Source organism: Macaca fascicularis, chromosome 20 (genome assembly GCF_037993035.2).
Source record: "Macaca fascicularis isolate 582-1 chromosome 20, T2T-MFA8v1.1".
NCBI classification, from domain to species: Eukaryota; Metazoa; Chordata; class Mammalia; order Primates; family Cercopithecidae; genus Macaca; species Macaca fascicularis.
The window spans coordinates 46,235,990-46,262,169 of NC_088394.1; the positions used below are offsets into that span (position 1 = coordinate 46,235,990).

At 58.4% G+C, this 26,180-nt stretch overlaps 1 protein-coding gene across 11 annotated transcripts in view; it reads left to right on the forward strand.

The window, feature by feature from the left end:
* The window catches only part of ADCY7 (adenylate cyclase 7), a 70,877-nt gene that overhangs the window by 43,103 nt on the left and 1,594 nt on the right, over positions 1-26,180 (forward strand). For 5 of the 11 annotated variants that reach the window (XM_065536755.2, XM_015443004.4, XM_065536752.2 and 2 more), the window contains 22 exons: positions 2,068-2,271; positions 3,353-3,514; positions 4,222-4,371; positions 4,877-5,025; positions 6,151-6,262; positions 10,379-10,506; positions 12,183-12,341; positions 12,552-12,684; positions 15,901-16,092; positions 16,466-16,500; positions 17,047-17,130; positions 17,321-17,393; positions 18,715-18,812; positions 20,006-20,090; positions 20,345-20,470; positions 21,229-21,321; positions 22,355-22,548; positions 23,407-23,500; positions 23,738-23,893; positions 24,593-24,739; positions 25,654-25,758; positions 25,993-26,107. In XM_065536755.2, coding sequence (XP_065392827.1) covers positions 2,068-2,271; positions 3,353-3,514; positions 4,222-4,371; positions 4,877-5,025; positions 6,151-6,262; positions 10,379-10,506; positions 12,183-12,341; positions 12,552-12,684; positions 15,901-16,092; positions 16,466-16,500; positions 17,047-17,130; positions 17,321-17,393; positions 18,715-18,812; positions 20,006-20,090; positions 20,345-20,470; positions 21,229-21,321; positions 22,355-22,548; positions 23,407-23,500; positions 23,738-23,893; positions 24,593-24,739; positions 25,654-25,758; positions 25,993-26,107 — 2,794 coding nt within the window. Of the gene's footprint in view, positions 1-2,067; positions 2,272-3,352; positions 3,515-4,221; positions 4,372-4,876; positions 5,026-6,150; positions 6,263-10,378; positions 10,507-12,182; positions 12,342-12,551; positions 12,685-14,729; positions 14,836-15,900; positions 16,093-16,465; positions 16,501-17,046; positions 17,131-17,320; positions 17,394-18,714; positions 18,813-20,005; positions 20,091-20,344; positions 20,471-21,228; positions 21,322-22,354; positions 22,549-23,406; positions 23,501-23,737; positions 23,894-24,592; positions 24,740-25,653; positions 25,759-25,992; positions 26,108-26,180 lie in introns of those variants that run through there. The other 6 variants (XM_074027219.1, XM_065536757.2, XM_074027220.1 and 3 more) reach the window with 3 other exon arrangements.

The following is a 26,180-nucleotide window of genomic DNA, read 5'->3' on the forward strand; positions in this document are numbered from 1 at the left end:
CCCCAACCTTGGCCAAGCTGCCATCTTCTCTTAGCCTCAGTTTCCTCTTCTGTAAAATGCTATTTTTTTTTTTTTTTTTGAGAGTCTCACTCTGTCACCCAGGCTGGAGTGCAGTGGCATGATCTCGGCTCACTGCAACCTCTGTCTCCTGAGCTCAAGCAATTCTCCTGCCTCAGCCTCCTGAGTAGCTAGGATGACAGGTGCGTGCCACCATGCCTAGCTAATTTTTGTATTTTTGGTAGAGATGGGGTTTCACCATGTTGGCTAGGCTGGTCTTGAACTCTTGACCTCAGGTGATCCACCTGCCTCGGCCCCTCAAAGTGCTGGGATTATAGATGTGAGCCACCATGCCCGGCCAATGCTATGTCTTTTACAACACGTTTAGACTGGTAGAAGACAAGTTTCTAATTAAAAAAAAAAATGTTTTTGAGACTGGGCCTTGCTGTGTTGCCCAGGTTGGCCTTGAACTCCTGGGTTCAAGTAATCCTCCTGGCTCATCCTCCTGAGTAGCTGGGATTACAAGCATGCATGACCATGCCCAGCCTCTCTAACTTTAATTCAATTTTGAAGTCTGGAGTGGTTTCAGATATTACATTAACTTGTCTGAATAAACTATTCTCATTTTTCTCCATGATGAAATTTGATTCTACTGAAGACCTGGGTCAGGGGATGGCCTGCGTATCACTGCCCTCACTTCCTGTACCCATGCAGACATCAATAATCAATCGCTACACTCCACACTGAGCCTGTCTATGTTCTCAGAATCCTCCTTTTATTTTTTATTTTTATTTTTTTGTAGAGACATGGCCTCGCTATATTGCCCAGGCTGGTCTTGAACTCCTGGCCTCAAGTGAGCCTCCCTTGGCCTCCCAAAGTGTTGGGATTACAGGCGTGAGCCACTGTGCCCAACCTCAGAATCCTTTTAAACACAGCCCTCCAGGCTGGCACCACTCATGTCATTTCTGGCCCAGGCACTTGCCTTGGTACAGCCACTAGCTGTGTTCAGCTATTGAGCATTTAAAAAGTGGGTAATGTGACTGAGGAACTGCATTTTTCATCTCCCCTCCCCTCCCATCTCCTTTCCTTTCTTTTGAGACAGAGTTTCGCTCTTGTTGTCCAGGCTGGAGTGCAATGGCACCATCTTGAACTCGCTGCAGCCCCCACCTCCTGGGTTCAAGTGATTCTCCTGCCTCAGCTTCCTGAGTAGCTGGGATTACAGGCGCACGCCACCACACCTGGCTAATTGTTGTATTTTTAGTAAAAACGGGGTTTTGCCATGTTGACCAGGCTGGTCTCGAATTCCTGACCTAAGCTGATCCACCTGCCTTGGCCTCCCAAAGTGCCGGGATTATAGGTGTGAGCCACCATGCCCGGCCCATTTTCTTTTTAGTGAATGTAAATTTGATTAGCAGAGTTCTGGAAGAACACTCGGAAACTCCAGAGTGTTTGTATGAGTCAAGTGGCCAGGACCCAGCAGCTGCCAGTGCAGCCTGGATCCATGTGGCTATCAACCACAGGATGCTTGCTACTGTGTGCCAGCCCCCAGATCAGGCCTCTGCCCCCACGGACCTCCTGGATGCTGTGCCCGTCCCGTCCTACCTCTGTGCCGTTGCCCCAGCTCCTCCCCTATGGGATGACTTTTCCTGGTATCCCTCACCAGCCTCTGCTCACTCACTGAGGGCCAGGCGCAGTGTCCTCTTTGGGCAGCTTTCCAGGGCTCTGCCTGTGAACGAGTCCTGCCCTGTGCTTGTGGTATGACTTGTGGCTGTGCACAGAGCACCGTGGGAATCCGGAGAGGAGGCAGGGATGGAGAGTGATGGCATCATGGGCGGGACTGTGGGTGATGCTCTGGTTCCCGAGGTGATGGGAAGGGGGTGGTTGAGGCAGCCTTGGCAGAGGTGACAAAGAAAGGCCAGAAGGTGAGCGGGAACCAGGCGTGGGAGGGCTCATCCACACCCTTCATGTGGAGGAAGCTGTAAGTGAGGCAGCCAGCCCAGCAGGCTTTCTGAAGGAGGTGGCTCTGCACTGGGAAACGCTGAGGCATTTCTGTCTGTTTGCTCTACCCAGGACCCCTCCAGACACCAGGCCATTCTGGGCATGGCGTTCCTGGCGCTGGCAGTGTTTGCAGCCCTCACTGTGCTGATGTATGTCGAGTGTCTCCTGCGGCGCTGGCTCAGGGCCTTGGCGCTGCTCACCTGGGCCTGCCTGGTAGCCCTGGGCTACGTGCTGGTGTTCAACGCGTGGACGAAGGCGGCCTGTGCGTGGGAGCAGGTAACGGGGACTCTGGACTCCCTGCCGGCTGCGCCCTCGGGAGCTCCCATCCCCGTGGTTGGTGGGCATGCCACAGGCCCTTCCTGCCCCACGCTTGGCTGTGTGTCTAGGATGGCCCCAGGCTGGTTTTGTCCCTGTGAGTTCTCTGCATTGACAGGGCTGAGGTGGGGAGAGTGTCCACTTTGGATGCTGGGCTGCAGCACTTTTGGGTGGCTCCAGTTTGGTTGGAGATGACAGAACTTCAGCTCAAAGAGGCAAAAAGGCACAAACTGGTTCCTGTGTCAGGAAAGGCCGAGGGGTCAGTGCTGGGCTCCAGCGGGATAACTGGACCTGGGGCCTCTGGACAGCTTCAGCCCCAGGCACGCTGTCCCCAGGTGGGGGCAGAGAAGGCCACAGGGCTCCAGGCTGCCCACCTCAGCTGAGACAGAGGCCCCTTTCTCAACCAGCTCAACCTGCAGGCTTGAGCCACACTGACCTGACTGTGGTCACGGGCCCAGTCCTGGATGGTCACTGTCACCAAGCAGTGGCACGCTCTGACCAGTGGGCCTGGGTCCTGTGACAGCTCCTGTGGCTGGGGCGGGGTGGGGTGAGGCCCAGGGGAACCATGTGGACTGAAGGGGAGGGAGAGGGCAGCACTCCCAGAGGGGTGGACGCAGGACCGGCTGGTGGGGTTGGTGGGGCAGCTCTGGGAGTGGAGGGAGGGCGGGTGGGGACGCATTGCTGGAGGCAGCTGGTGAGAGGGTGCCTCAGCCTCCCGGTAATCATTCCTGCCGAGCGAGAGCCACGTGGCAGGGGCACCAGGTGGGGGCTCCCTGGATCACGTGAGGCATGGAACCTCCCACCTGGGGTGGCCACAGGCAGTGGATCAGCACAGGAAACCATGGACCATGTGGCCGGGCCCACCCTAGAAACACATTCTGGCTTTTCTTGTTCCTTCGTATGTCTGCCCACGCCGGGGCGGGGGGCGAGGGAGCCGACCTAAGGACACCAATTGGGTGGGCTGGTGTGGTGCAGGTTTCTGGGGGTCGTAGGGCCTGGGGCAGCATCTCGGGGCACTGGGCTCACCAGGCTGCATCCACAGGTGCCCTTCTTCCTGTTCATCGTCTTTGTGGTGTACACGCTGCTGCCCTTCAGCATGCGGGGCGCTATCGCTGTGGGGGCCGTCTCCACCGCCTCCCACCTCCTGGTGCTCGGCGCTTTGATGGGAGGCTTCACGACACCCAGTGTCCGGGTGGGGCTGCAGGTGAGGGACGGGCTAAGGCCTCTGGGGAGGTTTTGTGGTCTGGGTCTAAGGGCAGATGGGGGCCCCCTCTGGGTGAGTTAGACCCAAAGGCCCCGGAGCCGTGTTTGTAGACAGCCCGCTCCAAGGCTGGGTCCTCTACGAGTCTGCTCCGAAGCTGGGCCTCAGACGTGGCCCTGCCCTCTGGCCTTTGCTTTGCTGGCCTAGGGCTCCCCTGTGGCTCAGCCCTCAGGGTCGTGACCTCAGGCCCTGTCCTGACGGGGCTTGGGGGAGTATCCCAGGACACTGCCTTGTGTCTTTGTGTTGAATGACTGAACCATCTGTTCATAATTATTGGGGGTTTAGAGATGTGTTTCCTCCTGACCAGGCCTGGCATCCTCTCCGGGCAGAGGCTGGCCCTCTGCACAGCCAGCTGGGCGCTGTGCCCTCTGGGACTGCCCTTAGCACTCAAGCCCCTCAGGCCCTGGGCTCTGTGAGGTGGTCTCTTCTGCCTTCCTGGGTGTCCTGGTCTTGCATCCCTAGTGACTCACTAGGAGACTAGCTCCTGTCTGGGCCTCAGTTTCCCTGTCTGCCCCAGGAAGAGTGACATTCTCAGTGGGTTGGGGGTCAGGGAATGGGAAGAGGTGCCATCACTAGTCTGCCTAGGAGTCTGGTGCCTGGGAGGGCAGGGGCCAGGCCACATACTGAGCCCCACCCTGGTCCACCCGCAGCTGCTGGCCAACACAGTCATCTTCCTGTGCGGGAACCTGACAGGCGCCTTCCACAAGCACCAAATGCAGGATGCGTCCCGGGACCTCTTCACCTACACTGTGAAGTGCATCCAGATCCGCCGGAAGCTGCGCATCGAGAAGCGCCAGCAGGTGGGACCTGGCCCCCACTCCTCACCCTGCACACCCCTGTCCTCTTCCTCTTTCTGTTGGACGTGAGACACTCATGCCGCCATGTGCATGAGGTGCATGGACAGACACCTGTGCAGGTCTCACCTCGGTAAGTCCTGGGCTCCAGCAGGGTAACCATAGCCTGCTGACCCTTGACTCTGCCTTCCTCTGTGTGGTTTCGGTCCTGGGCACGCCGTCCCCAGGTGGCGGCAGAGAAGGCCGTAGTGGCTCCAGGCTGCTCACGCATCAGCTTAGCCTCCCCAGCTGAAAGAGCCCTTTTCTCAGTCAGTCTGAGTCCCGGGGGCTGCTGGGTACATGGGAGGTAGATGCCCAGTTGGGTTGGTGGAGGACAGGAGCAGAGATGGAGACATTGTGGGCCGGGCAGGCAGGCAGGGAGGACGGAGGCCAGGGAGGCCAGATCTGGGCCCTGATGCTACCTTGCCTGTCCTCTGCCGGTCCCTTTGCTGGTCTGCCCGCCGGCACCCAGGAGAACCTGCTGCTATCGGTGCTTCCAGCCCACATCTCCATGGGCATGAAGCTGGCCATCATCGAACGGCTCAAGGAGCATGGCGACCGCCGCTGCATGCCCGACAACAACTTCCACAGCCTCTACGTCAAGAGGCACCAGAATGTCAGGTGGGCGGTGAGATGTGTGGACAGCGTATCCCGGGGGCTGGGTCCACCGTTCCCCCGGCCCCCAGGTGGCCTCCCTGCCCTATCTGGAGGCTCAGACTCCTGCCCATATAGGGATTGGGAGAGGGCCCCATGGTTCCAGATTAATCCAGGGCCCTCCCTGGGCCTCAGAATCCCCACTTCTTTCCCCAGGGGCAGGAGCAGCTCTTAAATTAGAGAATTCAGATTGGTATTGGAAGATCTAGCACCCCCCAAAACTGTAAAACTGTGTGAGCAAACAGCTTTTGTGAAGGAAGGGGTCCTTTCTGATGATTCTCAAGGGAGCACAGGACCTCCAGAAGGAGGTAAAGCCCCCCGGCCTTGGTGCCCAAGAGTGCCCCAGTTCTGACACACCTGATTTTCAGGGAACCATGAAGTTTTACTTGAATGCACTGACCTGAGTTTGTCAAGTGTAGATGTGGGTGCTGGGTGCTGTTGAGTGTAAATGTGGGTCCCGGGAGACCCCTGGGGTCCTCTGCCTGCAGCGCCAGCATTACATCCAAGGCTGGCCCGCTGCCTTTTCTCTGGTCTGTGGATGGTCCATGAGCTTGTGGACTTTGGAGCAGGGAAACCTGGTGCAGATGCCAGCTCTTGGCTTCACAGCAAGTCTCAATGTCCTGGAGCCTGTTTGTACGTCTGTAGAATGGGAGTTCTGCAAGGGTTGTGTGAAGACTCAATGCCTGTAAAGCACTGGGTGTGGAGGTTGGCTTGAGGGAGCACGGAGCTGCCTCTCACCAGGGAGTTCTAAGGTCTGTGCTGTGGCGAACATTGGATGGGAAAGGGGAAGGCTCCAGGCTGCCTGTAGGAGTGCCCTTCAGCTGTCTGCAGTGATGGGGCCCAGGGGGGGCCTGAGGGCCCCTGCAGGTTCTGGACTTTGCTCCCTTCTGCTTTAATGTGAAGTCCCTGGAACTTTAATCTGTCTTTATGGCTGGGCGCGACTCTCCCATCCCTATGGAGGCTGAGGAAGGGCAGGGGTGAATGGGCTCAGGCCTGGTAGGCTCCTGGGGCTCCAGACAGTCCTCCATGCTCCTGCTGCTGCTGTCCAGGAGCCAGGCTCTGACACTCCCTCCCATCCCGCCCCACCCCCAGCATCCTCTATGCGGACATCGTGGGCTTCACGCGGCTGGCCAGCGACTGCTCCCCCAAGGAGTTGGTGGTGGTGCTGAACGAGCTCTTTGGCAAGTTCGACCAGATCGCCAAGGTGAGCCTGCCGGCCTGCACTGGGCAAAGCCAGGCCCCTCCCCTGCCCATTGCATCTCCAGGGGTGTCCTGTGTCCAGCGCCCTGCTGGGATTGGGATGGGGAGGCGTGGCTGAATTTTAGCATCCAGTCAGCAAACACAAGCACCCCATGGTAAAGGTGGGGGTGAGTGGTGGCCACGGCAGCCAGGATCCTGTGCTCCGAGTGTGAGGCCAGTGGGGAGATGGACAGTGCACACTGGGTGATCTACTGGGGCTTCAGAGCTCAGATGGGGGCTCAGGAGGAGGAGATGGCTCCATCCTCACTGGCAAGGCCAGCAGCCTCTACTCACCTGGTAGCTCAGGAGGACTGTGGAATGCCCAGCCTCACCCAGAACTGCTTTTCACAAGATCTGCAGTGAATCATGGACACATTAAACTTTTATGTTTTGTTTGTTTCTTTTTGTGAGATGGAGTCTCACTCTGCCATCAAGGCTGGTGTGCAGTGGTGCCATCACTGCTCACCGCAGCCTCTACCTCCCAGGCTGTGATTCTCGTGCCTCAGCCTCCTGAGTAGCTGGGACTACAGTGTGGCACCCGCCACCACGCCTAGCTAATTTTTTGTATTTTGTATTTTTATTTTTTGTAGCAATGGGATTTCGCCATGTTGGCCAGGCTGGTCTCGAACTCCTGACCTCAAGTGATCCTCCCCTCTTGGCATCCCAAGTGCTGGGATTACAGGCGTGAGCTCCTGGCCCACCTTAAAGTTTGAGATACTTGAAAAAACATCTGAGGAGGAAAGGGAACAGTGTTCTTAGCAGGGGGAACAGCATAGACAAAGCCTGGGGTAGAAAGAAAGCCCTGTGTGTCCATGGGGTGAACATGCTCAGTGGGCGTGGAACAGGGTGTGAAGTGGACAAGGGCACAAGGTCAGACGTGCAAGGACATGAGGGCCAAGGCGAGGACCAGGATGCTGAGGAGCTCGACAGGTGCCAGGCAGGGAGGGAGGTCAGGCAAGGAATATTTCCATTAATGGACCAAATGGTCCTGAGAGTAGGTGAGTGCCAGGCCCTGAACCTGGGTGGGGCCTTGGGCCTACATGGTATGTGTTTGAAGAGAAGTGTGGGGTCCAGGAAGCCTGGGGAGCACCTAGCCCAGCTTCAGGTGATCAGGGCAGGTTTCCTGGAAGTGGTGGCCATTAAATAGAGGCTGAAGTGTAATTTAAGGTGGTGGCTCCCTGTCCTGGCTGTACTTGGGAATCACATGGAAAGCTTAAAACACCAATGCCCGTGTCCATACCCATCAGAGTTTTGTTTTGTTTTGTTTTTGAGACAGAGTCTTGCTCTGTCACCTAGGGTGAAGTGCAATGGCATAATCATGGCTAACTGCAGCCTCAACCTCCCTGGGCTCAGGTGAACTCCCACTTCAGCCTCCCGAGTAGCTGAGACTACAGGTGTGCACTACAACCCCAGGCTAATTTTTTTTTGTATTTTGTTGAGATGGGGTTTTGCTATGTTGTCCAGGCTGGTCTTGAATTCCTACACTCAAGTGATCCACTCACCTCAGCCTCCCAAAATGCTAGGATTACGGGCATGCACCATCACGCCCTGCCACATCAGAATTTTTTTTTTTTTTTTGAGACGGAGTCTCAATCTGTCGCCCGGACTGGAGTGCAGTGGCGTGATCTCAGCTCACTGCAAGCTCCACCTCCCGGGTTCACACCATTCTCCTGCCTCACTCTCCTGAGTAGCTGGGACTACAGGCGCCCGCCACCTCGCCCGGCTAATTTTTTGTGTTTTTAGTAGAGACAGGGTTTCACCATGTTAGCCAGGATGGTCTCGATCTCCTGACCTTGTGATCCGCCTGCCTCGACCTCTCAAAGTGCTGGGATTACAGGCGTGAGCCACTGTGCCTGGCCAGAATTTTTAAGAGCCTTCCAGGTGTCTCTGTGGGCAGAGAATCAATGGTCTAGAACTTGATGGGAGGCAAGTTATGACTTCACACCGGAAAGAAATTTTCATGATCAGAGCAGCTCAATCCTAGGAGGACTGGAAGTGGGCTCCCTGTTGCAGGCGGTAACCAAGCTTCTATAGGATTGCACTGGTCAGGGATGCTCTGGAAAACTGTCCCATCCTGGGGATTGTGGACTGAGTGACTCAGAGGGCCTGTCTAGCCTGGAACCTTCCTTCAGGATCTGCATGGCTTCTGAGCCAGCAGCTGGGAGCCCCAGAGGTTGAGGCTCATGTGAGGCAGGGGCCCTGGGCTCGGGCCACAGCTGGCCCTTTCCTTACCATAAAGCCCGCAGAGGGTCCCTTGCCTCTTGCACACAGTCTTCTCTCTCCAGCAGGCCCAGGAGGCATGGCCCTGTTGCACAGATGGGGAAAGGGAGGCCATGGCAGCTGCCAGCTTCCCAGAGCATCTAATCTCTGGGCAGAGTTGGGCAGGGCTAGTCCCAGCCTTTTCTCCTATCAGCAATAAGATTCCAGAAGTGTAAGCTCTTTCCAAGAGCCAGGGCCTCCTCTCTCAGAGGCATACAAGTCACACCTTGGCGCAAGACCCAGCTCCCCAACTCCAAGTGTCAGAGACACAGGGGACTGTCAGCCAGTGGAGCAGCCTGGGGAATGTGGCTTCCCCTACATCCCTGAGAGCCAGGCTGGGTCCACGGGCAGTCCTGTGCCTGGTCCGAGAGGAGATCAGGGTAGCCGGACCCTAGTATCCAGGTCTGCCAAGGTTGCCTGCTTTCTAGGAAAGTCACTGTCCTCGTGTCCCTGCAGTCACTCAGAACTCACTCAGCATGTGCCAGATGGGGCCCAGCAGGAAACATCTGGCGCACGCTCAAACTGAGTAATTGGAGGAGGGCGCAGGCCAGGGACGGTTCCCAGGATGGGCAGGTGCCGGGGACCTGGAGGCAGGGCTGGTGCTGTGTCTGGGGCCTGGGTCTGTGATGACTGATAGGCACAGAGTGGGGACGAGGACAGGATAGGCTGTAGACCTGGAGACAGATGGTGTTCCAGGAGCAGGGCTAGCCGTCGTGAGCCTGCAGGACACAGCCCTCTTAGCTCCCTCCCCGCCAGAAGCCAGAGCGCAGGGCCACCTGCTGGGGTGTCCAGTCCGAGGGTCAGCTGAGTGGGTAGAGGGTAGGGAGGGGAGAGCAGAGGCAGATGCTGCTCCTCCTTCAGCTCCCCTAAAGCCCCACCCACGAGGCCTCGGTGCATGTGGCCACGCTTGCTGAAGGCTTAGGGAAGGCCTGGTGATGCAGCAGTGCCTCAGATGAACCTCAGAGGGCTCTCGGGGTCCCCTTCCCTCCCTGGGCCTTTTCCTTTGAGTCCCCGGCCTCGCCCCTCTCTGTCTCCGCCTTCCCCATCCCTCTTTCCTCTTTGCATTGGTATCTTTCCTCCCCACCCCTAAGCCCTGTCAGCACAGCCACTGCTTGGGTGACCTTGAAACCTGCTGACGCCTTGGTGTGCACCTGTGACCTCTGTCCTCACTCCCCACTCCTGCAGCCTCCTGGCTGCCTCGCTGTCTCTTCCCCAGCTCCTGTGAGTCCCTGAGCACTCTCCCTGCAGAGACTGGCATGGCCGGCTCTCGCGGTTCCTCAGGGTCTTAGCTCAAATGATTCTGATTCCTTCTCTGAGAGGTCTTCACTGGCTTCCTGGGAACATCACCTCCCTCCTGTGCCTTGGTTTTCTCCTTAGTGCGGTCACTAAGAGGGGCACACTGCTTTGTTTTTGTCTTTTTAGTTTAGTGCCCACCCCTCCTGCCTGCGTGCAAGCTCTGTGGCTGCAGAGATTTTCGTCTATTTTGTTCACTGCTGTGTCCCCTTGCCTGGCCTGGGGCCGGGTACTCAGTAGGCATTCAAACATTACCTGGGCAAATGAAACCAAGGCAGAGCCCTGCCCGAGGCCCTTAGGAACACTTGTGTTCACCTCTGGTGCTTGCCTGGTGATTCCTCCTGGGGAGGCTCCCATGTTGCTAAGCCTTTTGCCAGGCCCAGAAGTGGCTCCTGGTGGCTGGACCCCAGGAGGCAAGCCCCCAAGCAGGAGAGAGCCGGGCGCACCCTGGAGGGTCGGGGGAGGCGGCTGTCGTGAGAGGTCCCGGCCCCAGACCTTCCAGTGACCAGGCCCCTCCCTTACCCTGCAGGCCAACGAGTGCATGCGGATCAAGATCCTTGGTGACTGCTACTACTGTGTATCGGGCCTGCCCGTGTCGCTGCCCACTCACGCCCGGAACTGTGTGAAGATGGGGCTGGACATGTGCCAGGCCATCAAGTAGGTCCTGGGCAGGCCCAGGCACTGGGTCCTGCCCCATGGCGGACCCTCCTGGGCATGGTAGGGTATTTGTCATTCCCATGTCACCAATGGGGAAACTGAGGCTCGGGGGATGGGGGATGAAATCAGCTTGCCTGGACCACCCAACCTGCTGGAGGATTCAGACCTCATCTGTTTGCGTCCCTCCCCGTGGTGCTGCCTGTGACTCTGAGTCCCAGAAAGCATCTCCGGAGCTCAGAGCTGGGTAATGTGAGGTCAGGGCAGTGAGATCCGCTCCCCTCAAGGCTGGGGTCTTAGCAACAGCAGGAGGCTTCAGGGCAGGCAGCCGGGGGACCTTTCAGACCCAGGGATCGACTCCAAGGCTCCATCTGCTTGCTGCCCCCCAGTGAAGATCCTGGAGTCAGGCTTGGTCCTGAGGCTGCGGGGAGACCCCCAGCTCTCCTCCAGGTCCGCTGCGGCTCTGAGCAGCCGGGGTCTGTGGCAGGAACTTGCTGAGAGGGCTGTATGGGGAGAGGGCCAGGCAGGCCCAGCCAGGCTGACCAGTGTGGGGCAGAGCAGGGCCTGGTGGGGCTGCCGGTCCCAGGCATCAGTCCCTGTTCCAGACTGTCCTCCTGAAGTCCAGCCACAGGTGGCTGGTGTTGCCAGAAAGAAGCCTGGGCAGAGCTGGAGGGGCCTGGCCCTGCACCACTGCCTGCGTGACCTCAGGCCAGCCCCTGTCCTGTAACAGGTGGAGGTTGTACAGGCTCTCATGTGCCTCTGGCTCTGACCCTGGAAGGCTTGGTCAGTGCCCAGCCTTGTTGGTGGACACATGGTACCACTTGTTATGGGGACTCAGGCTCTGTTCCTGTCTTGGGGTCCCCTGTGCCCCAGGGAAGCTCTCCTGTGGGGCTCCGCTCCTGTTCTCAGTGGTGCCAACAGCTCCTAGGGCCCCTGCTTCCCAGGGACTGGTGGGGGGTGCATAGAAGGTACCCATGGTCTGGGCCCTGTGTTCCTTGTCTATGCTAGGTTTTGGGTGGTTCCTGGACCCCCTCTGTAGACCCCAGTAAACTTAAACTTATTTATTTATTTGAGACAGAGTCTCGCTCTGTTGCCCAGAGTGCATCTTGGTTCACCACAACCTCTGCCTCCTGGGTTCAAGCGATTCTCCTGTCTCAGCTTCCCAAGTAGCTGGGACTACAGGCGCCTGCCACCACGCCCAGCTAATTTTTATATTTTTAGTAGAGTCAGGGTTTCACCATATTGGCCAGACTGGTCTCAAACTCCTGACCTCAGGTGATCTGCCTGCCTCAGCCTCCCACAGTGCTGGGATTACAGGCATGAGCTACCACGCCCGGCCCCCAGTAAACTTTTAAAACCCAGCCAGTGCTGCTGGGCAGGGAAAACACCCAGTGATGGTATTTTGGGTCCATCAACATGGGCTGTAGTGACTAGTTGGAATTCCTCCTCCTTCCTACCTAACCCCTGAGGTCAGGTGTGGCCACACCTACTTGTGTGCTCCCGGGGACGGGCACTCAGCTCCTCCTAAAGAGGAAGCCGCATCAGGCTGAGAACATTCTCTCCCGTGGGCTGAGCCTGCCCTGTCCCCACACCCTGTCCGGTACCCACCCCACACCTGGGAGCTTCAGCCTGTCCCAGGGCTTAGGCAGGGCTGGGGTGACTGGGCCACTCTGCCCCAGGCAGGTGCGGGAGGCCACGGGCGTGGACATCAACATGCGTGTGGGCATACACTCGGGGAACGTGCTGTGCGGGGTCATCGGGCTGCGCAAGTGGCAGTATGACGTATGGTCCCACGATGTGTCCCTGGCCAACCGGATGGAGGCAGCCGGAGTCCCCGGGTGAGGCTGGGCTGGGCAGCGGCAGGGCCAGAGGCCTGGGGCTGGCTGTGGATGGAGGGTTCTGCGGTAGGTTGGGGGGTTGTCAGGTGTGGAGGGAGGGATGAATGCAGAAAAGCTGGCCTGGGGTCCGGGCCTGCCTGCTGCACGTCCCTGGGTGGATGCCAGCCCTCTCTGGGCTCCGAGGCTCTGCCTGACTTGGGTCTCCCGCAGCCGGGTGCACATCACGGAGGCGACACTGAAGCACCTGGACAAGGCGTACGAGGTGGAGGATGGGCACGGGCAGCAGCGGGACCCCTACCTCAAGGAGATGAACATCCGCACCTACCTGGTCATCGACCCCCGGGTACGAGGGCTCGGAGGCCGCAGCTGGGGGGGACCCGGAGGGGCTGGAGGGGCCCTGGGAAGCCTGGCCTGCACCTCGGGGGAGACCCCCATGGAGGGAGAGGTGGGGAAGGGTCCTGGCTGGGCAGGAGTGAGCTCCCTGTTCCCAGGCACGTTCTAGGCACTGAGTAGTCACTCCCTGGGCCTCCATTCTTCTCTGTGTGATGGGAAAACAGCACCTGCCCCACCAGAAGGAGCTAATCTGAGCGAGGCCCTTGCGGCGCGCCCGGCACGTCACAGCATTCTATGAATTATCGTCGCTCTTGGTTTATTTTCCATGAGGTGGTTACTAATCTCGCAGATTTCTGAGAGACACACTTTCGAAACAAGCTTTGGATGAGACTCAGGAAAGCAGGGAGTGGCCTGGGAGCCACTGGGCAGGAGCCTCTGAGTGTCCTGGGTGCTGACCGCAGGTCCCCTGGTGGCTCCAGGGCCCCGTAGTGGGGGAGGCAGTTCCACTGCCCTGGCCAGGTGGGGTCCACCTCGGCCTGTCTGCTGCCCACCCCTGGCCTGCTCGAGGGAGTCTGGCATGTCTGGCCACTACTCTGTGAATCATCCTTGAGGCTTGCTCAAGAATGTCGGCCCAGCCAGCGAGTGGCTCCTTTCACTCTGGTCCTGAATGTGCCTTGGGGCTGGCCCGACTGCCAGACCCTGGGGGCCCGAGGGCTGGCCTGTGAGCCTCCCTACACATCTGCTGGCCTCACTCTGCCCCCAGCACCCCCAGTGCTGCGCCATCCATACTGAGCCAGCATCTGGGAAAACCCCTCCCAGTACCTGTGTCCTGCGCCACCACCCTCCTAGAATAGGGCAGCGATCCTTGCCCTGTATCCTGGCCCTGGCCTCGCCCCTCCAAGCCCCTCCCCTGCTCTCCTGTTCCCCTCACCCCACCTGGTCTCCTCCTGCCCTTCCACTACCAGGCTGGTGGCACCCGTAGGTCCCTGCACCCAAAGCACTCCTCCCTCCGTCCCTAATGCCCTTGCTTGTTTATCCATTTTCCTTGTCTGTTGTCAGCGTGAGTGCCATGCCGGGGGTCTCCTCCTCTCCAGGCTGCAGCCCCCCACCCCGTGCTGAGATGGGTGCCCAGCTCGAAGCTGGTGCTCAGATAGCCCTTGAATGAATGAAGCAGCGCTCCTCACCTAGGAGGCTCCAAAATCTACCCCCGCAGGCTGCCAGGTGGAGCAGAGAAAACTGCAGGCTGCCTGGGCAGACTTGCATTTCAGATAACCGTGAATCATGTTTCGCATAAGTGTTGCACGCAGTACTCAACTGGGCAGCTGTATTTATCTGGCAGCTTGTATCTGTATTTATCTGGCAAAAGTTTTTGTTTAACTTTATTCATCCACGCAGTTGAAGTTCAAAAGGTGTGAAGGGCATGTTGTAGAAAGAGTCCTTGTCCCCAGCCGGCACATCTCCTCAGAGGGGACCTGTGCAGTGAGTTTCTTGTATTCCCTCCACAGGGATTTTCATGGACACAGAGTGAACTGCGAGTTCCCCGACCCTTCATGCTAAGGTGGCAGTGGCGGGCCCCATGGTCGAGCACCCTGCATTTTTCCTACCTTTGGGACATCCCTCCTGTGTGCAGGGAACTTGTCTGTAGCTCCTGTTTTTGACACGGAGGTAGATTTTCTGCACTGGCTTCTATGGGCTTTGCCTCACCATTGCTGTATGACCTGACTGGGGCAAGGTGGGCTCCTGTGGACTGGATGTGGCTGCAGGTGCCCCCATGGGGCTCATACCAATGCCACGCCCATTCTGAGTAGGATGTGTTTGCTCAGAACTGAGGAATCTGATTTTTATTTATTTCTGCTTTTTATTTGTTTCTCAGGGGGCTAGGGTGTCTGGATTCTCTGCTGAGTGCCAGTGACCTTGAACTTGAACGGCTGGGCACTGTGTAGGCAGAGTTGCCACAATGGACGAGGGGACAGAGAAATGCACCCACCCCCACCAGGTTGCTCACCACAGGGCCAGCGAGCTCTTCCTGCTCCGGGACACTCACCAAGGCCAAATTCCACATGGCTCCCATGGCTAGGCAGATAGACGTGGCTAAGGACTTAAAAATGTTTCTATCCCAAAAGGAGGCAAGAGGTTTCCAGGAAAGCTGAGCTGTGGCTTAGTGAGTGTTTGTAGTTGTGGAGGCTTGTCCACGGGGTGTTTGCGGGGCCCTAGGAGACAGGACTTCTGGAGGCAGGGGAATGTTTCAGGGGCTAAGGACTCAGCAGACCTGGAGCCGGCTTAAGCTCATCTCTGGTGGCCTTTGGGTCTTTCTCTTCCCTGCCCCTTTTCCAGTCCTGTCTGGCTGCCCCAACTGAGGAAGGCTGCAGGCAGCTGTTCTTGGCTCAGGGGGGTCTCGGGTCTGTGGCATGAGGGGGTTGGCGGGTAGGGCTGGCCATGCATTCAGGGCCTGGCTGAGCTACTGAGTGTCCAGCATAAGGCTGGGTCTCGCAGGCACGTGGCAGGACATGGCCCTGTGCCATCTGCGGTTGGGGGCCACACAAGTGGAACTCTCTGGATCGCTGCCTTGGGGGTTGGCTGGCCTCTGGCTTGGTCATTTCTTGGGGCGGCCAGTGCCCCTCTTCCTCCTGGCCGCTTCCCACAGGAAGGAGCGAGCGCGCGCCGGCCACACTTGGGAGGGCGGGCTAGGATGGAGCGAACGCGCGCCGGCCACACGTGGGAGGGCGGGCTAGGATGGAGCGAACGCGCGCCGGCCACACGTGGGAGGGCAGGCTAGGATGCCTGTGGCTTCCCCAGGCGCCTCCTGGGGAGGGGCTGATGGGTGCTCAGACCCCAGGGACTCTCTGGTTCCAAGGAGCCTCAAGGGCAGTGGGGCTTCGGGCTTGGGACCCGAACCCTGCCTCTCTCCTTGGGGAGGCAGAGCAGGGAGTGGGGTTGGGTACCGTGGTGGGTACGCGCTAGCCTCTTCTCCGCCTGGGGCAAGGCCAGGGCGCCGAGCTGCGACCCCCTATGGCCTGGCCTCAGTGTGCACCAGGCTTTGGCTGGCCAGTCCCCAAGGGCAGCCACTCTCCAAGGGGACTGCGGATTGAGCAACTTCTTTGCTGTTTATTTTTTCATGGGCTCAGGGTGGTGTCACACTTCAGGGAGAGCCGGATGGGAGTGGCGGCCCCTTCCTGGGCCGAGAGGGGAGGAGGTGGCACAGGCCTGTGTCCATGTCTGCCCCCAGAGCCAGCAGCCACCCCCGCCCAGCCAACACCTCCACAGACCCAAGGGGGATGCGGCCCTGAAGATGCGGGCGTCAGTGCGCATGACCCGGTACCTCGAGTCCTGGGGGGCAGCGCGACCCTTTGCGCATCTCAACCACCGCGAGAGCGTGAGCAGTGGCGAGACCCCCGTCCCCAATGGGCGGAGGCCTAAGGTAGGTCCCCCTCCCACCCAGAGAGCCAGGGATTGGGGCCCCAAGCCAGGGGCAGGAGAGTGAGTGCTAAAGATCTCCTACCCTCTCAGCCTCACTGTCCCCATCTGTAAAATGGCCACAGCCTCTGCCCTACCTCCTGGGGCTGGAGAGGAAGCAAAGGCATTTGGAGACTACGCCAGGATGGCCAGGAACATCCCTGTCTTCCTTGGTGCCTGGACCATGCTCAGTTGTAGTCAGGATGTCTGTGGCTTGGATGACCCCGACACCTTGTCCTGTGTATCAAGTGCTGGAGGGGCTGCACCTGGCCCAGCAGTGGCCTTCAGGGCCCAGTGTTCTGGGGAATGACTGTATCCTTTCCTCCCTTCCCTTTCAGAGCGTTCCCCAGCGCCACCGCCGGACCCCAGACAGGTGCGTGCCCTGCCATCCTGGCAAGTCCTGCTGCAGCCACCTCCTCCAAGCAGGCTGCCCTGACCAGCCTCTGTCCAGTGGGCAGCTCCGCAAGGCCCAGCCCAGGACCTCTGTGAAGTTGGCCAGGGCTTGGGTCAAAGCATTTCTAGGAACCAGAGTTTCCTGGCTCCTGGCCCTTCTACATGGCCTTGATGGAGCACCTGTTGTGTGGTGCCCTGGCGGGGTCAGTGGAGTCGGTGGAAGGGAAGGAGATGCCTGTGGGTGTTCTGGTCTCCATGCCAACCCCGGGGGTGTAGCTGAAGACGCCTTGGACTGGGGCTCGGGTCTGCCCTCTGCATGTGGCTGGGCTGCTGGCCAGTTGGGCCATGCTGGACGATGCTGGGTCCTCACTTGCCCTCTCTGGGCCTCAGTGGGACCCACCCATTCCTTCACCATCCCACACGAGGTTCTGGGACCGCACTGGTGGCCACGCCCACGCCCACGCCCTCCTCTGGGAGAGTTGGAGATGGTCCCTGTGCCCATCCTGTTGTTGGTATCTGATTCCAGGAGCATGTCCCCCAAGGGGCGGTCGGAGGACGATTCGTACGATGACGAGATGCTGTCAGCCATCGAGGGGCTCAGCTCCACGAGGTGAGGCCTGAGACCTCTGTCCACCCCCATCTCCTCTCCCCCTTGGATAGGGGTCCCCTATGTGGGCACACCCACCTCATGCCCCATGCCTGGTGGCCCAGTCTTGTTCCTTCCCCCTGCCTGCTGCCACCTCCCGAGGGAATGGACCCCTTCCCAGCTCCCATCTCACCACAGCTGCCCCCGCCCACAGGCCCTGCTGCTCCAAGTCTGACGACTTCTACACCTTCGGGTCCATCTTCCTGGAGAAGGGCTTTGAGCGCGAGGTGAGGACCCCCAGCAGCCTCCCCCACAGAGGGACAGGGTCTCCAGGCTTGGGGTGGGGTGGGAGGCACAGGTCATGGGGCAGCCTGCATTCCCAAGACCGGCTAGGGGAGGGGCACTGAGAATCCACCGCTGCTCCCAGGTGGGGGTGGGGGCGGGGCCAGTGCAGCACCAGCCTGGCGCTCTCTCCTGTCAGCCTCATTCCATGACCCAAATGCGCCATCAGAGATTTGCCTCCATGGGTCTTCAAGACTTTTGCTCCGTCCAGTGCAAAGCCTTAGCAGATCCTGCCATGGATGCCTCAGGCTGACGGCACTGGCCTTGCAATGAGACGAGAACCCAAAACTCAGTTATCACTGTCCTGACTTGCTGCTACGAGCTTTTTGTACTGATAACGACCATTTCTTTCCTGAGTGCCTTCTGAGTTCCGGCAGCATCCTCGGCACCCACATTATACAATTTAACCGTCACACGGCCAGCCCAGGGGTGCTGCTGTACCACTTCACACAGGAAACTGGCTCTCAGAGGCTTCAGAGCCTGTCCCCAGCTTCAGGTGTGGCCTGTCAGAGAGGACAGTCCCGGCCCTTGGTGCTCCAGGGGTACCCCTCTCCCTCCTCAGCCTGAGGAAGTGGCACCCAGAGTCCAAATTTGGGAGTACTTCCTCTTGTGGGGCTCCCTGAGTTGGGGGCTTGCTAGGTGAGGTCACGAGGAAACCTGCCTGGCAGGTCTTGCTGGCCAAGTGACCTGCAGGGTGTGGCTGGTGTGGCCGGGCCGCCGAGCCTGCTTTCCTTCTCTGCAGCAGTGCAGCAGGAACCCTTCTGGGGCTGTGATCCCACAATGGCACCTGGGTGGGGGTGGGGTGGTCTCCCTACCTGCCAGCTTCTTGGCTTGAGGCGAGGACAGCCCCGGAAGCTCAGACTTGGCTCCTATCCATGTACCTGGGGCCATGAGCTCTGCAGGGACCTTGCAAAGAGAGAGACGGGTGGCGTAGGGGAGGGGAAGGCATTGTCTTCAAATAGGAAAAAGCGGAGAATGGGAACAAATGAAACTTACCAAGTGTCACATCACCTGGAACTCCGGGAGGGTGGGAGGGTTTTAATTTATTTATTTTAGAAATAGAGATAGGGTCTCACTATGTTGACCAGGCTGGTCTCAAACTTCTGGGCTCAAGTGATCCTTCTTCCTTGGCTCCCAAAGTGCTGGGATTACAAGTGTGAGCCACTGTCCCAGCAAGGAGGTGTTTTTTTAAAGCTGATTCACTGGAGGCGGGGTGGGCAAGTGGCACTGCAGGTGGCCACCCCTCACAGTCCCTGTTGCCCCCAGTACCGCCTGGCACCCATCCCCCGGGCCCGCCACGACTTTGCCTGCGCCGGCCTGATTTTTGTCTGCATCCTGCTCGTCCACGTCCTGCTCATGCCCAGGTCAGTTGTGGGGAGGAGTGTGGGGGTCCAGCCTGCTGGGATCCAGGCTGGAAGGTGACCGACCATGGCAGGACCCACCAGAGAACCTGCAAGGAGCTGCATGATTTGGGCTGGAAGGGGTCGGCTGCTGGGGTCCCAGCAACTGGACCAGAGGTTGTGGCTGCACACCTTGAGTTACCAACACTTCTTTTTAATAGAATGTGTGTTTTCTGCCACAGGCCTCCCTACTCCCTAACGTCTCTCCCCTCAGTCACCTGTCATATGTGTGGCCTGCAGGCATTTTGGTTGGCAGCCCTTGCCTTAGGTGTTTGGAGTGCTAGGAGGATAGACTCTGAAAACTGTAGGCACCATCCTTTCTCTCTTATATACAGGGAAATTGAGGCACAGAGAGTTAATGATTTATCCAAAAGTCACTGAGATTCATGCTTCTGGCTCTAGGGCCCTGCTGGTGGGGTATACGGATGGGGGTGAAATCAGAGGGAAGGGGTATCTATGGTCAGCTACTTGGTGCTTTCTAGAAGAGCAGTTAGGCCGAAGCATCGATCAGGATTGTGGTTTTGGCTATGCTTAATAAAGACATAATAGGGAGGCTGGACGCGGTGACTCACGCCTGTAATCCCAGCACTTTGGGAGGCTGAGGGGCGAATCACTCGAGGTCAGGGGTTTGAGAGCAGCCTGGCCAACATGGTGAAACCCCGTCTCTGCCAAAAATACAAAAATTAGCCGGGCGTGGTGGCAGGCGCCTGTAATGCCAGCTACTTGGGAGGCTGAGGCTGAGGCAGGAGAATGGAATGAATCTGGGAGGCGGAGCTTACAGTGAGCCGAGATCACGCCACTGCACTCCAGCCTGGGTGACAGATTGAGACTCCATCTCAAAAAAAAAAAAAAAAAGACATAATAGGGAACACGTTTTGACTGTATTTTTTCTGAGTCTAAAGGCAGCAGACATTGCTCATTTCTTACACACTTGGACCAAAAAGAGTGCCATGGTCTTGACCTCAATCTTCATGGTCTAGCCGGGCCCTGTGTGTTGCCCATGGGGCAGCTGGGCCACAGTTTTCACAGGTCCCCTTTGCTGTGGGCAGAATACCAGGTGGGGTGGGGACAGGTGGCTGTGAGCCAGAGGATTGGTGGGGGTAGTGGTCCTGGGCAGAAGGCCCGAGGCAGAACTGAAGTTCTTCCCTCCTCTCCAGGACGGCAGCACTGGGTGTGTCCTTTGGGCTGGTGGCCTGTGTACTGGGGCTGGTACTGGGCCTGTGCTTTGCCACCAAGTTCTCGGTAAGTAGGGAGCTCTGGCCCCCTGGACCCTCTCTCCCTGCCTTGGGACGCCTGCCCAGGAGTCCTCCCTGGTGAGCTTGGCCGGGCTGAGCCCCTGCTCTGGTCAAGGTTGGGTGCCCATCTCTCCTGCCTCAGGGACAATTTCCTGAGTGCCCTGGAGGCTTCTTCTGAGGGACCCCTCCCCAGGCTGCCTGCAACCAGCCCTCCTTGCCCAGGCTGTTGGCTGTGGGTGACTTGACCCTGTTACCCCACAGAGGTGGTGCCCAGCCCGGGGGACACTCTGCACTATCTCCGAGAGGGTGGAGACGCAGCCCCTGCTGAGGCTGACCCTGGCCATCCTGACCATCGGCAGCCTGCTCACTGTGGCTATCGTCAACCTGGTGGGTCCTGGGGTGGGGAGGCAGGCCTCCTGGGAAGAGGGAGACCTCCAGATTTGGGATGCCTACAGTGTGGCCTTAAAAGCTGCCTCTGGTTGACCTCTCCCCCAAGCTCAGCAGGTGGCCGTTGGGGGTTCCTCTTTGCAGACTCAGGGCTCCTCATCTTTGGGTTTTCAAATGAGGACTCTGGGGGCCCAGAGAGCTTGTGTGGCCAGCCCCAGGAGGATGGGATGCTTTGAGCCACCACATCCTGACACCCCATTCATTCTTCATGGCCCTTCTGAGACTCAGTTTCTCCTCTCGGGGATGAACCCTTGCTCCTCTGCTGGTGCTCAGAGGCTCAGTGCTGCAGAAAGCAGCCTGTGGGACACTTGTCTACCCGCCTCTTGGACCCCGCATCCCAGGTTAGGGTCTCTCTCACCTCTCTGCCCTGGACCCTGGGTTTTTGGAATGTGTTACTGTGACCACCTCCCTCAGGGTCACTGGGGAGGTTAAAAATGTTGGTCCCGGCCCCACCCCCTGGCCGCTGCTCTTCTGGGGGTGACTGTGCCCTCATCTCCTAGCCCCTCTGCCCGGTGAACCCGATGGCTGCTGTGGGGTGTCGGCACGGTGGCTTGAGCCATGCTCAGAGCTGAGCCCAACGTGAAACCTCAGGCTGCTGTGACACTCATGATTGCCTGGGGCCCACCTTGCATGGCCTGGGCAGGTTCCAGTGTTCCTGTCCCTGGACTAACTCTGATGGGGACCCGTCTCCTCTGCAGCCCCTGATGCCTTTCCCAGAGCTGCCTGTTGGCAACGAGACAGGCCTACCAGCTGCGAGCAGCAAGACCAGAGCCCTGTGCGAGCCCCTCCCGGTGAGTGCATTGGGCCCGGCTCCGTGGCCTCACTCAGAGTGGGGCTGCTGCCGCCGGGGGTGCAGTTCGGACCCTCAAAGCATGGGTGCTGACCCCTGAGAGCACAGCACGTGGAGGCTGAGACCAGCCTCTCCTGCAGAGCTGGGAAAGCAGGGCCCCATGGGCCCAGCTGGACTCTGGCCCAAGGGAGTGAGGAGTCCTGGCCTTGGCAGGCTTGGTCTAGGCTGTGTGGGCGGGCAGGGAGTGAGGGGAGCATCTGGCCTTGTGGGGATCTCCGGGTCAGGGTACTTCCTCTCTGACAGGCCTGCCGCTGTTTTATACACGAGTATTTGCAGCTCAGGGAGGGGTTTCATTAGGTGGTGGTGCCAGGGCAGTCTCAGGCAGGCTGATGGCAGAGGTCAAGGTCTCTGCCTGGAGGCCCTTGCAGACAGCAGACTGCAGCTTCAGAGGGTGGCAGTGCTCTAAAGAGCAGAAAGGTTCTGGGACAGGGGATGGTGTGGGGAAAAAGCCGAGGCGTGTGTTGGGAGCAGTGGGGTTTTGGGTGGGTTGGCTCCTGGGGAGGGAGTGGGAAGAACCGGGATATTGAGCCAGGGGCAGGCTTGATCCAGATTGGGAGGTGCAAGAATGCCAGGGTGAAGAGCGTGGTCTTTATTCTGGGGGCTGGGGAGCCACAGCACAATCTTGAGCAGGGCAGAGGTCCTTTGGAAGGGTAAGCTCACAAAAACTCAGGGAGGCAACTTGGATGCATGCATGCTCCGGCCTTGACCTTGACCGTGGTCTGTCATATCCAGAGCATCTGCATACTATGTTTTTTCCCCTTTAAATGAGCACACTTCATAAGAAATAAAACTACAGTAAAAACAACAAAACAATGGACACTCTTAGGTCTCATTGTTTTTTGTTGAGAAGGGAGGTGGTAAGGCAAGAGGGTGATGCTGAGGTGCTGGGGAGTGGAGCTCTGGGGTATGTGCTGGGCCTGAGGCGAGAGTAGGTGGTGGGGTGGCTCTGTCCTGAGTGACACCCCACCCCTCAGTACTATACCTGCAGCTGTGTCCTGGGCTTCATCGCCTGCTCCGTCTTCCTGAGGATGAGCCTGGAACCAAAGGTTGTGCTGCTGACAGTGGCCCTGGTGGCCTACCTGGTGCTCTTCAACCTCTCCCCATGCTGGCAGTGGGACTGCTGCGGCCAAGGCCTGGGCAACCTCACCGAGCCCAATGGTACCACCAGGTGGGGCCCCGCCCATCCCCGTCCCCATGGTGGCCTGTTCACCTGGTGCCTGCTCACACCAAGGGGCTTCTGTGTTCATAGGGAGTGGGCACCTTGCAGGGTGGGGCTGGCAGATGGCCTGGCTTTCATCTCACAGTTGGGACTGACGCTTGCCCAGGTCCCAGGTCTCCAGCGCTCAGAGCCGAGGAATTCGATTCACCGGCAGGTTCTTTAGGAGTCTCTGGTCTGACAGAGGCCACCGGGTCACCCTGTTTCCAAGCCAGTCTAGTGGTGGGGAGGGAAGGTGGCTGCAGCTCTAGCTCTGCGCCTGTCAGGGCCATGTCCTGGGTCTCGAGTTCTGGAAGGAGCAGTTGCTTCCGTCTCTTCCTAGACAGGTGGTGATACCTGAGGCGCTGGCAGGGCTGGGGTGTGTGGTTCTAGGGGTTCTGGGTCCCAAGTGGATTAAGGAGTGGACCTGGTCCCCCTAAACAAAAAAGCTGGAAGCCTGGGACCCAGAACAGAATCTGCTCCTGTGGGTCTGCCCCGCACCTGCAAAATCCTTATACCACCCATCCACCCCACCCCGCCTGCCACTGACCCTGGCTCACCAGGAGCTCTGGGCTCCCTTCAGGCCCTCATCACGGCTGATTCTGGTCATTCAGGGGTGAGATCAGGTCTTTCCCATGAGGGCTCCCCCACCTCCCTGCCCACCTCACCCCTCCTCCCTTTATCAATACCCCAGAGTTGTCTAGTTTTCCACCCACCCCATTAGAATCCATTTCCCCCTTTCCCCTGGGTGTGCGTGGCACCTGGAGAGCATGACTCGATGGGTTGGGGTGGTGAGTGCTGGGAATGACTTGGGCCTCCCTTCATATCCAGCAGCACCCCTAGCTGTTCCTGGAGGGACCTGAAGACCATGACCAATTTCTACCTGGTCCTGTTCTACATCACCCTGCTCACGCTCTCCAGACAGGTATGGAGGCTGGCCCCCCCACCCAAGCTCTGCCTGCTTTTCCTCACCTCCATCTGGAGATGGGGTGGAGTGGGCTTGTGTGGAGCAGCAGCAGACCAGAGTCCTGCCAGGAAAGCACTGGTCCCCTGGCCAGAGGCTCCAAGGACACCAGGGACAGACAGACCCAGCTAGGAGATGCACAGCAGCATGGCCCCTGCTCGCCTGCGGACAGGGCACTTATGTTCGTGCCGTTTGCAGATTGACTATTACTGCCGCCTGGACTGTCTATGGAAGAAGAAGTTCAAGAAGGAGCACGAGGAGTTTGAGACCATGGAGAACGTGAACCGCCTTCTTCTGGAGAACGTCCTGCCAGCCCACGTGGCCGCCCACTTTATCGGTGACAAGTTAAACGAGGTGTGCTGAGAAGGGGCTGGGGCGGAGGCAGGGAGGCGGAGGGTCCAGGCGCAGTCCATAGGGTGAAGGTGTGGAGTTGGAGTGCACACCGAGCTTGGCTTCCTCAGGTCTTGGCCTCACCGGGATGCCCAGGCAACAATGTATGGGATCAGCTGTGAGAGAACAGGTCTGGGGTCAAGGACCTGGGCTCAAGTGTGGTTGTGGACAAGGCACCTTGCTTTCCTGGGCCTTGGTTTTCACCTCTGTAAAATGGGCTGACAGCACTTCCCCACAGGCTTGTGGCGAGGATGAAATGTGTGTTCAGCGGTTTGTGATCTGGACATTCTGTGTTGATGAAAATGTCTGTACTTCTACCAGTTCTGTGTAGCAAGTTTTCTAGATAGGAAACAGAGGCCCAGTGAGAACGAAGACCTCCAACTGTTACCCTCCACTACTGCGGAGGTTCTTAACCCATGTGTACATGGAAACACCCATGGTGCTTCTGTGAGCAAAAAACCAACCTGAGCCTGACCCTCCCTGGCCACCCGATTCTTAATCACCTGGTAACAGCTGCCAGATGAACCTCATGCAGCCCACCTTCCTCCCAACCCCCCGAAAGCTGGGCTGGGCAGTTCAGTGCCATCTGCTCCTGAGGCCTTGCCACTCTTCCCATCCCCTCAAGAGGTGAAGTGGCGTAAGGTCCGGTTTCTTCCCATCCAGGACTGGTACCATCAGTCCTATGACTGCGTCTGTGTCATGTTTGCCTCCGTGCCGGACTTCAAAGTGTTCTACACAGAGTGCGATGTCAACAAAGAAGGGCTGGAGTGCCTGCGCCTGCTCAATGAGATCATTGCCGACTTCGACGAGGTACAGCCTCTAGCCCAGCCCTGTGCAGCAGTCCCAACCCATGCTGGGGAGGGAAGGGCGGCGGCACCTGCCATTCTAAAACCCAATTTAAAAATGTGACACAGGGCTGGGCAAGGTGGTCTATAATCCCAGCACTTTGGGAGGCTGAGGTGGGTGGAACACTTGAGGCCAGGACTTCGAGACCAGCCTGGCCAACATGGTGAAACCCTATCTCTACTGAAAATACAGAAAATTAGCTGGGCTTGGTAGTGCACGTGCCTATAATCCCAGCTACTTGGGAGGCTGAGGCAGGAAAATCACTTGAACCCGGGAGGCAGAGGTTGCAGTGAGCTGGGATCACGCCACTCCACTCCAGCCTGGGCAACAGTTCACAACTCTGTCTCAAAAAAAAAAAAAAGCACCATGGCCCCCCTGGGGGAATATACATTACACAGAATATGAAGGTACACATTTCTTTTTCATTCTGTTTTATGCAGCAAATATTTCGTTGGCATCTTCTCTGTGATGGGCAGCTTGCTAAGATTAGACTCAGGCCCTTTAGAATAGCTTCATTTCCAACTAAGCCTACGCTACCAACCAAGCCGATTCAGAGGAAATCAGTTTGGGTTGAATTATTTGCTGGAGACAAAGAATCTACATTCCTGTGTAGATAATGCCGTGTTTGCTCTGTGCAGACACAGATGGAAGGGAAGAGGGAGACAGTGTGGGGACGGAGACGACAGGAAGAGCAGGAGCCGCCAAGGGCCATGTCCTCACCATGCTTAGTCATGCGCTCAGCTGGCAAGGCAGCGTGAGACGTGTGTACGAGAGGCGGCGATGGGTGGAGGGAACCCCACACCCTTCCTGAGGAGTGGGGGCAGCCTGGCTGTGGCTGTGGAGTGGCGGCTGCTTCACCGCTTCCTTCTCACCTGCAGCTCCTGCTGAAGCCCAAGTTCAGCGGCGTGGAGAAGATCAAGACCATCGGCAGCACATACATGGCAGCTGCAGGGCTCAGTGTCGCCTCAGGGCACGAGAACCAGGTACTCAAGCCCAAGAGGGATAATTCAGCCGACTGCCCTCACTTAAAGGTGACCTGTCACCTTACCTAAAGGGTGTGTCCATATCCTGTCCTGGGGGAGGGGGAGGGGCCCAGGTGCTTGTAGGGCTCTGCCAGGATTTTAGTGGTGGGGATCCTCAACAAGAGTGGCGCGCCAGGCCCACTATGTCTGGGGGCTCTGGAGATGCAAGGATCTGACCCACAGCCTGTCCCACAGGAGCTGGAGCGGCAGCACGCCCACATTGGCGTCATGGTGGAGTTCAGCATCGCCCTGATGAGCAAGCTGGACGGCATCAACAGGCACTCCTTCAACTCCTTCCGCCTCCGCGTCGGTGAGCCCGGGCGGTAGGGGCGTGGGGAGCCCCTGCCTCTAGGCCAGCCCACCCAGTCTGTGCAGCACAGCTG